General features: G+C 43.6%; 1 protein-coding gene across 1 annotated transcript; it reads right to left on the minus strand.

The window, feature by feature from the left end:
• Nucleotides 1–6070: 6070 nt before the first annotated feature.
• Nucleotides 6071–10470, minus strand: LOC133749176 (olfactory receptor 7D4-like). Its single transcript, XM_062178373.1, has 2 exons — nt 9554–10470; nt 6071–6092 (listed from the first exon to the last, which is right to left on the minus strand). The coding sequence occupies exons 1-2, from the start codon at nt 10468–10470 to the stop codon at nt 6071–6073; spliced, it is 939 nt and encodes a 312-aa protein (XP_062034357.1).
• Nucleotides 10471–10712: the final 242 nt, after the last annotated feature.

Consider the following 10712-nt stretch of genomic DNA (forward strand, 5'->3'; position numbering starts at 1 on the left):
GGAATCATCTGTAGGTGATTAGCCCGAAGAAGCAAGAATTGTCATCACCTCCGTTTTGCATATGGAGAATCTGAAAATTCAGGTTACCCTATTAGCAAATAATGGTAAGTTTGGATCATGTCCATACCCGTTTTATGCCCAGGACTATTCTTTGTTGCCCAGGACCAGAAGCAATGACAGGATTTTTGCCCTAATGCTGCTTACATCCTAGCCGGGGGTGGGACACCTGATAAATACGTAAGTACTTCGTATGTCAAGTGGTGGTGTATACAGTGTAAGAAGCATTAGGCATGGTGATGATTAGAGGGAATGTGAGGGTTGAGCAGTTACCGGGTGGGTAAGGGAAGCCTTTTGTCTGATGGGTTGTTTGTGCACAGATCTAAGTTGTTTGTGCATAGATCTAAGTGAACTGCCAGTGTTGTAATCCAGAGAAGACTACCTTCCTGCTGTTCCAAGGCCACAAAGATCTGTGCTTGGGACAGCCATGCAACAGCAAGCAAGCTTGATTGTAGATGACGAGGTTGGAACTGTCCCAGGAACCTGATCATGGGGGCATCTTGTGGATTAACTGGAAAGACTTTGCCTTTTGTTCTCAGAGCAGCAGGAAATTAACAAAGGGATGAGAACACAGTAGTGACAGCTGTAAAATTTCTGTTTCCAAGAGGATCATAGTGGCTCCTGGGTTGATAAGCTAAAAGGGTACCAGTTATACACAAAGCAGTTGGGGGCCATTGTGAGAATCCGGTGAGATGTGGCCAGGTTGTCAGTAGTAGTAGGTGTGTCTTGAGAGTGAGTCACAGTGATGAATGCGCCTGCAGTTTGATCTTCACTTCCAGGCTGTGAGCCTGTGATCCCACAGTTCATTTATTAACTTTCTGCTGTTGATGTACAGTAGGTTCCATTTTTCCTGTGCTTCAAGGTGTCAGTTTTGTGCATTTCTTCTGGAGCATTGGTTCCAGGAGTGTGAAGGAGATGTGGGGCCTGCCTGTTCAGCTTATCATTAAAATATCAGAGTTATGTCTTAAGCATATAATGTGTTTGTTTTAAAATAGGTTTTATGAAGGACTGGTCTTGTGACACAGCGGGTTAAGCTGCCATCTATGATGTGTGTGTCCCCTTCAAACACCGGTATGAGTCCTGTCTTGCTCCACTTCTGTTCCAACTCCCTGTTAATGCACCTAGGAAAGCAGTTGAAGATGGCCCAAGTGCTTGGACTCCTGCCAACCATGTGGGAGAGAAACCTTGTCGGAGTTTGGTCTCCTGGCTTTGCTCTGGCCCAGCTCCTGCCATTGTAGCCATCTGGGGAGTGAACCAGCCAGTGGAAGATTGCTCACTCTGTCTCCCTCTCTCTCTAACTCTGCCTTTCAAATAAAATAGATTTTCTAAAAAAAAAAAAAAAAAAAAAAAAAAAGCCTTTATTGAAATGTAGCATATAAAATGTTGAATTTAAAAGTATATAGCTCATTTTATCACGTAAACACCCATGTAATCACAGGTCAACAAAGAGCATCACCAGCACTGTGGATACCCCTTCTTGCCTCCCCAATTATAAACTCTTCCCTGTTCTCTGCAGGTAAACAATATTCTGACTCTCACCAATAGTATTTGTTGTTTGAATCCTGTACAAATGGAACCATACAGTATATACTTTTTGTGTCAGTTTGCACAGTATTTTTGTGAAATCAATTACTATTATTTTGAATATCTGAGTAGTACATTTTATTTTGTTTGAAAATTCCACATTCATATCAGCTTGAGGTTATTGCAAATAATGCTGCAATGACCAGGCTTTATTATTTCTGGAAGTATTTGAGTGTATTTCTGGACAGAATTTGGTTAATTAATATTTAGTAGATGGCCGGCACCGTGGCTCACTTGGCTAATCCTCCACCTGTGGCACCGGCACCCTGGGTTCTAGTCCCAGTTGGGGCGCCAGATTCTGTCCCGGTTGCCCCTCTTCCAGTCCAGTTCTCTGCTGTGGCCCAGGAGGGCAGTGGAGGATGGCCCAAGTGCTTGGGCCCTGCACCCGCATGGGAGACCAGGAGGAAGCACCTGGCTCCTGGCTTCGGATCAGCGCAGCCTGCTGGCCGTAGCAGCCATTTGGGGGGTGAACCAACGGGAGGAAGACCTTTCTCTCTGTCTCTCTCTCACTGTCTAAATATATATATATATATATGTATATATATACTATATATATATATATAGTATATATATATACATATACATATATGTATATGTATATATACATATATAGTAGATGCCACTGGTTTCCTATAGTAGTTGTACAAATTTCTTGTCCAATAAGCTATTTTATGGAGCTAGACCATTGATAATAAAGCTGCCTACCTTTTTGATCTATATATTCCAGATGTGAGCACTTTGGATAGGTTTATGTTTTGCTTGTGTCTTTATGTCATCCTATGGCTTGCTTCACTCTGTCTTAATTCTTAATGTCATCTAAATTTTATGGACAGCTTTTTTCTGTTCCTGTGTTAAAAAATGTTTGCCTACCTCAAAGGCAATAAGATACTCCACATTTGCTTTCAACAGTCTTGTTTTAGAAGACACATCTGTGCACTCTACCTGGAGTTGATTTTGTGTGTTGTGTGTGAGGTAGGATATGTTTTAGTTTCTTCTATATTGATATTGATACTGATGTTGACAAGTATTTCGGGAATACCTGGTTTATAAGGATCAGCTGCTGAAGGCAGAAGTAGCCAAGAGACTGAAGGAAAAGCAGACAAACCCGGAATTATATGAGGTATAATTTATTGAGGAGACTTATTGGTCAGAAAAGTGGCCTTTGGCAGCCACAAGACAAAGATCTCTACACCATGAGGCTGGACCGAAAGGGTGTTAGACAAAAGTGGCCAATCAGAATGGGCCTGGGCTTTCTCAAGGGCCCAGGGATCAGATATGAGCTGAAGAGTGGTAAGGTAACTTTTTTTTTTTTTTTAATATATGTTTGTTTATTTTAAAGGCAGAGTGACAGAACTTGCATCTGCTGGTTCACTCCCCTAATGGCCATAACAGCTAGGACTTGCCTTGGCCTGACCAAAGTTGGGAGCTAGGAACTCCATCTGGGTCTCCCACGTTGAGGGCAAGATCCCAAGGCCTGGAGCCTTCATCTATTGCTTCCCAGACATATTAGGAAGCTGGATTGGAAACGGGGACTTAACTTGGCATTCCAACAAGGGATGCAGGTGTCCCAAGTGGCAGCTTACCTGCTGGGTCACAACACCTGCCTCAGTGGTTGTTTAATGCTTATAGTTCAGAATGACCTCTGGGATCACTTAGATGGACAAGATAACAGTTACGTCAAAGATAATTGCAGTCCTATCCAGATGCATCCCTACAATATGCAGTTGTCCTGAGTGTCATGTACTAAAAGATCTTTTACCTAAATTTAGCTATCTCATTTTTAAAGGTTTTATTTATTCAAAGAGTGGCAGGGAGAGACAGATCCTCCATGTGTGGTTCACTTCCTGAATGCCCACAAAAGCTGGGTCTGGGTCAGGCCAAAGCCAGGAACCTGGAACTCCTATCTGGGTTTCCCACATGAGAGGCAGGAATAGAAGTGCTTGGGCCATCATCTGCTGCCTCCCAGCAGGAAGCTGGATAAATAGGCAGAGGCGAGACTTGAACAGTCACTCCAAAATGGGATGTGGGCATCCCAAGCAGTGAGTCAGGTGCCTCTCATCTTTGTTATATACTGAGATTGCACACATGTTCTGGTCTAATTTTGGATTTGATACTATAATTTATTGCTGCATTTATGTATTGTGCATAGTATTTAAATTACAGAGACTTGTGGTAGATTTACAATAGATTTTAATATCTCAAAGTCTACGTCCCCCTGATGGTTTTTCTTTTTCATTGTTTTCCTGCGTATTCTTGTTTTGTTTTGTTTCTTTTCCCAGTGCATTTTGCTAGTGTCCAACTCCCAAGTTAACTTGTTAGCATTTTTAGTGGAATTGCCCTGATTTTACAAGTCAACTTGGGAAGAACTAATATCTTTATGTTATCATCCAAGATAGGTGTTGTCTCTTCAAGGCTACCTTTATGTTTCTCAGAAATATTTTAAAATTTTCCTTATAGCAATGTTTGTATACTTCTTGTTAAAAGTTTCCCCATAGGTAGTTAATCTTTTTTCATAAGTGTCTTCTGTTCAGTTTGTATATATGAAAATACTGATTTTGTATAATTTTATAACCTGATACTTCACTGAATTTTTAAATTTTTTTGTGCTGTTTTTCTCATTGTTTTCTGGAGTTTTCTAGATATGTTACTTGACAAATTGAAACAGCTTAACTTTTTTATTTTTTGGCAATTATTTATTTGGAAGGCAGAATTACACAGAGGGTGAGACAGAGAGAGATCTTCCATTCTCTGATTTACTCTCCAAATGGCTGCAATGACCAGAACTGGATCAGGCCGAAGCCAGGACTCTGGAACTCCATCTGGGTCTCACACATTGTTAGCAGGAGCACAAGAATTCAGGCCATCTTCCACTACTTTCCTAGGCACATTAGCAGGGAGATGAATTGGAAGCAGAGCAGCCAGAACTCGAACCAGATCTCCTATGTGTTGCTGGTGTTGCAAATGGTGGCTTAACCTGCTGCACCAAAACGCCAACCTGAGATAGTTTACCCATTTTGCCTCATCATTGTTTTTGCTTATTTAATTACATAGAATAATACCTCTAGTATTGATAATTATTAAGTATTATTTAAGTATTAATTATTGATGATAATTATTCATGATAAATAGTAGCAGAAATAGTGGATATTCTTGTGTTATCTTAAGGGAAAATGCTAATCTAATGTCCTTAAAACTGAGGCAATTACCTGTACCCCCCATATCTTTCACTACTCATTCTTCCATGTCTCACCAGGCATCCAAGAACCCTGAGGAAACAAATTCTCTAAAGAGATGCTGTCAAATGTCCATCATCAACTGTTGGTGTTGACAGGTAGGTAGGTCTTACATGGCCACAGTTCCATAGGATTGGTGGTATCTTATGACAAAATGTATTCTTACTTTTAATGCCATTTGATCTATATCGATGACTCTTTTCTCTGCCCCTGTATAAGAAATATTTGCCTATATCAAAGGCAATAAGATTTTCTTCCACTGTTGCATTTTGCTGCATTGTTTTGATATACACACTTACATCTGCCTAGAATCGTGTTGAGCAGAACCCAATCCCATTGACATCCGAGCTCCAGGGGAGGTGGAGAATGATCGTGGGGACTGACTGGGATCACGTGCCTGCGTAGACCCTGGCCCCTGTGGGTGGTGGATGTCTTTCTCACCCACGAACAAACCCAGCAGCAACGGCTTCAGTACAACCCAAGCCCAGCTTCCTAGCGAGTTTCCAGAGCAGGGGCTCACAGGAGCAGTAGGTGGGTGCTGACGCTGGGGCCAGTCTTATTCCTTAGATTTCTTCTGCTCTTGCTTCGTTGCTTTGAGGGCCTCCCACTTCCTCTCTGACAGTCATCTGCATTCTCCCAGTCCCACATTTCTATTTTTGAGTTTCCTTGGTTCTCTGCTCGATTTCACACATCTTGCTTAGAGTAGACACTGTCAGGTGTTGTTCCTCACTTGAGTTGACACATGTACGTATCACACACCACTTAGTATTTGCATTCTGGGGACTGGGTTAGGGGTTTGTGGTAGAATGGGCAACAAGACAAATGGGCCCATTCTAGCCATTTACTTGAAAAAAGGATCTGAGTGTTGTCCTTTCTCCTTTATTAAAAATCCTTGGAGGACGCTCAAATATTTGTCTGAGCTTTGACAGGTGTTTCATGGAACGGAGACCCCTAATCCATTCAATACCATGAAAACAAGTGTTTGTGTGTTTCTTAGGAAGATCTAGTTGTTATTGCTAGTTCGGTAGTTGTATATGTTGAACTCATATTTGGAGGCTTCATCAAAGCGGATAACATATTTTGTCTTCACTTTTTAAAAATAAAATATGTGTGTATTTGAAAGAGCTACCGAAAGAGGGAGAGACAGACATCTGCTGGTTTACTCCCTGTATGTCTGCAACAGCCGGGGCTGTGCCTTAGCGAAGCGAGGAGCTTCTTCTGGGTCTCCCACATAGATATAGGAATTCAAACACTTGCGCCATTCTCTGAGGTTTATCCCAGGCTTTTAGCAGATAGGTGGATCAGAAGTGCAGCAGCTGGGACTCGAACTGGTGTCCATATGGATGCTAACATTACAGGTGGCAGCTTTACCTGCTATACCACAACCCTGGCCCTGCCATCATCTTTTTTTTTTTTTCAAGATTTATTTTATTTATTTGAAAGACAGAGTTACAAAGAGAGGTAGAGACGGAGAGAGAGGTCTTCCATCCACTGGTTCACTCCCCAGATGGCCACAACGTCGGAGCTGTGCCGGCCAGAAGTTTCTTCCAGGTCTCCTATGTGGGTGCAGGGGCCCAAGGTCTTGGGCCATCTACTGCTTTCTCAGGCCACAGCAGAGAGCTGGATCAGAAGTGGAGCTTCCAGCAGATGGAAGACCTTTCTCTCTGTCTCTACCTCTCTCTCTAACTCTGACTTTCAAATAAATAAAATAAATCTTTAAGAAAAAAATTTTTATTTGATACGCAGAGAGAAAGGTCATCCACTAGTTCAGTCCCCAGATACCTGCAGAGCTGAACTAAAGCCAGGAGCCCAGAATTCACTCTGGGTTTCCTATGTGGGTGACGGGGCCCCCTGTAGTTTAACCTGTCATCTGCTGCCTCCCGTGATACACATCAGTGAAACGCTGGATGGAAGTATACAAGCCAGGACTTGAACCAGGAGCCCTGAGATGAGATGTGGGTGTTCTAAGCAGTGGCCTAGCCACTGTGCCAAACACCTGCCCTGTGATGATTTTTTTAGTGATTGCTTCTCTTCCCTCACCAAAGAAGATGGTAGGCTTCATCTCTTATCAGAAGTAGCCTTTTGCTTCCTGTAGGGAAGATGACTCAGGTGTAAAAGAGTCAACCTACCTGTTAGAAAATGAACCAGTATTGAGAACTCACCCTGACAGCTGGCCTCCTCTTGACTCCCTTCTTGCTTGCATTGACTAGTGGATCAGCTGGACTCAGTCAAGGACCGTGGAGTCCAGAGCTCATGGTCACAGGGTTTCAAGTCTTCCATCTGGCTTCCTGAAACCCCTGACCCTTCCTTTGTGCTTGCTGTCCTCCCCCTAGGTCTTCTGGTGTGTGGCTGGGGGCAGCTGCACATCCCTCAGTGGAAGTCCTTGGTCAGGCATTCTCCTGGGTTTATTAGTGAGGTCATAGCAATCACTTCCTGACCTGCTTCCAGCCGCTAGTTTCCTTTTCCTGTTCTCTCCAATCCTTTATCACACACCACCAAGGTAAGCTCCCTAGAGCAGCTCACAGTGAGGGTTTTATATCGCCCTCTAGTGGGAGATGTGGAACTGCAGCAATGTAGGAGTCCAGAGTTTCAGGGGAAATAGTCACATAGGTGTGTTGAGATTGGGGGAAAAAATGTGCATGTGTAGGGAAAAAAAAAAAAAAAAAACTGGGTAGAGATCTGACAGACCAATCACAGAATCACCCCAGGGGACCAAAGCTCCTTATTTATGAGGTTGAAATTCTTTCTGGGGTTCCTCTTGTTTGAAGGACCTCAAAAAAAAAACAAAACAAAAAAAACAAACATAAATCTAGCTAATTCTCTTGGTTCCTCTTTATTACTGGGGCAGGGTTAAATCCTGCAAGCTCTAGTTACTGACTTGGTGGTGCAGCACACTGAGGTCTCAAGGGGCAGGTGAAAACATTGCCTGGCCAGGTTCTACTTGAGAGCCTGTCCAGTTCACTGGTACAAGTTTTTTCTTTCCAGTGGAAAAGTACAACCCAGCATTGGAGAGAGATGGCTTTTGCCGTCCTGTATATTTGTCTTCTTGGGCTATCCTCAGAGGTAGAATAGGATTTATGGTGACATTTGCCAGTGGTCCTGCTGGGTGCTGTATTTGCAGATGGGACGAGGGGTTAGGGGGCTTTTTATCACTGAGTAAAGGCCGTGGAGCATTGGCCAACCTTGTACAAGCATATTCCTTAGTCCTTCAGACTATAAGTCTGCTGGGAGGTACCTCCCCCCTCAGACCTGATGAGTACAGGATTCCAAGGAGAAAGGAGCCCAGCAGGAGGAAAGACACATATCCTTTCCCCAAAGCCATCCACTAGGAGGCAGAATTGGTAGGAAAGGCAGAGGTCCAGCAGAGGTCGTTTTCAGGTAATATACAGTGACTCATTCTGTGCTGCTGTTTCCCATTACTGCAAAATGCAGACAAAAGAGAAACCTGCCTCGTCCAGCGATTGTGAGGATTAACTGATACCACACACGCAAACTGCCCAGGGTAAGGGCCTGGCACACCGAGCATAGCACAGTGTAGCCAGTATTTAGGTTCTTCTACAAAGTAGGCAGGTCTCGAGGTTCCTATCCCATGGAGTTTTGAGATCACTAAAAATGTTCACCCATTTATTGCATAAATGTGCTTCGGAGTTTCTTCTATTCAGAACCCAAGGCCACCTCCATACAAACTTGCTTGCTCTCTCTTACAGATTTATGTGTGTGTGTATGTATTTATAAACCAGAATTAGAAATATCTTCCATCTGCTGATTTATTCCCTGCCATAATAATCAATGATGCTCTAGGAGACAGCAGCACAGAGAAGTAACTTGCCCAAGAGAGCACCATTAGTAAAGGATCAAAAAGAACCGAACCCTCAGCCCTCTTAGCAAGTTTGCTTTATTGCTCCTTAAAATATGGGAGCTGTGGGAACTAACTGGGAAGGTGGATGCTGATCAGTCTTCTCTGCGGAGTCGATGATTGGGATTTGAAGCCCCATTGTGAGATGGAGCTAAACAAGGGCCAGGCAAAAGTGACAGCAAGCAGATTGCTTTGGGCTTTTATTTCAGATCTAAGCGTTCTATGGATCCACAAAGAACAGAATTTTCTCTCCTTTAAAGTAGACCCAATGAGTTTCCTAAGGAAGTTTCTCATCAAGGTTCTTGGTCTATCTAGGTCAAAGTCAGCCACCAAAGAAAAGATTCAGTAAGTAAAATTGTTTGGGAAGAGAAGTAGGTCAGTATGAGATAGTTCAGATATTGCGTTTCCTGACTGAGACCACGGGAGGACATGGGCCAACAGGCACAGTGTTAAAACAAGCATAAATTGAGGAATAAAGATGAGCCAGTCATGAGTAAACATTTGTTGTTCTTCTTTCCTCCCTTGAAGGACTCCCTAATTTGCTCTCTCCTGCACTGATACTTAAGGAAGGTATTTTCTTGAGAAGTCTAGTTATTGGATGGCCATCATTCATTTTCCACAGTAGCTGGTCAGCCACTTGATGTGCTGCTTCAGGTTTGCCTCCAGATCCAGAATATTTTCTTCTAGTATATCATGAGTAGTAGTTATTTTTTCTGTGTCTTCAGATTACATAGGAATGTAACTGGTCCAGACACAAACCCATTAGCAGTACTCTGGCTCTCTGCTGTCTGACCTGTTATCTCACTGAGAACAAGCCCTGTGCTGAAGAAGCTTCCTCAGAGCCCCCTTCATGTCCTTGTTCCTCAAGCTGTAGATGAAGGGGTTCAGCGTGGGGCTGACCACAGTGTACATCACGGAGGCTATTGAGCCCCTTCTGGAGGGATGCACTGTTCCAGAAGTGAGGTAAACCCCAAGTCCTGCACCATAGAACAAGGAGACCACTGAGAGGTGAGACCCACAAGTGGAAAAGGCCTTGTACTTCCCTCTATCAGTCGAAATGCCCATTATGGTAGAGATAATTCTAGAATAAGAAAAAAGGATCCCAGTCAGGGGAATAACACCTAACAGGCCAGTTATACAACGCAGCACAATGTTGTTGGCAAAGGTGTCAGAGCAGGCCAGCCTGAGAATCTGAGCAAGTTCACAGAAGAAGTGCGGGATTTCTGTTTCCTTGCAGAAGGATACCCTCAGTATCATCAAACTCTGTAGTGAAGAATGGGCCAGGCAGATGAACCAAGAAAGCAGTAGCAGGAGGCCACAGAGACGAGGGTTCATGATAACTGTATAGCTCAGTGGGTGACAGATGGCCACAAAGCGGTCATAGGCCATCACCGTCAGCAGCATACTATCCAGGGAAGAGAAAATCATGAAAAAATACATCTGGGTAAGGCAGCCTGCATACGTGATGGCTTTGCTCCGCATCTGGGTGTTCACTAACATCTTGGGCACCGTGGTAGAGGTGAAACAGACATCAACAAAGGACAAGTTGGAGAGGAAGAAGTACATGGGAGTGTGGAGGTGGGCATCAGAGCTGATGGCCAGGACGATGAGCAGGTTCCCTGTAACGCAGACCACATACATGGACAGGAACAGCCCAAACAGGAGGGGCTGCAGGTGCCTATCTCCTGAAAGTCCCAGGAGGATGAACTCTTTAATGGCTGTTTGGTTCCCTGGTTGCATATACTTTCCGGAAAATACCTGAAAAGAAGCAAGGACAACGTTTAACAGCAACAAAGCGGGAATATGCCCTTCATTTTCAACTCATTCGCTCATGAAGCTTTGTGTTTTGTCCAAAAGTTTAGTTTTCATTTGCTGACCAAGATCTCTTCATGCTACTCCTCCTTTCCCTGTCTCTACCGCTCCTACCTGGAATATCTTGTCTTTAAATGGAAAGTTCCAGGGCTAGTGTCATGGTACAGTAG

Source organism: Lepus europaeus, chromosome 20, assembly GCF_033115175.1.
Source record: "Lepus europaeus isolate LE1 chromosome 20, mLepTim1.pri, whole genome shotgun sequence".
In the NCBI taxonomy this organism is placed as follows: Eukaryota; Metazoa; Chordata; class Mammalia; order Lagomorpha; family Leporidae; genus Lepus; species Lepus europaeus.

Excerpts from the sequence above, each read along its gene's own strand:
- LOC133749176 (XM_062178373.1), bottom strand. The coding sequence starts at position 10,470 with ATGCAACCAGGGAACCAAACAGCCATTAAAGAGTTCATCCTCCTGGGA. Across the intron at positions 6,093-9,553 it reads GCTCTGAGGAAGCTTCTTCA|AAGAAGCTCCTCGCTTCGCT; the intron begins GCACAGGGCTTG and ends TGGGAGACCCAG.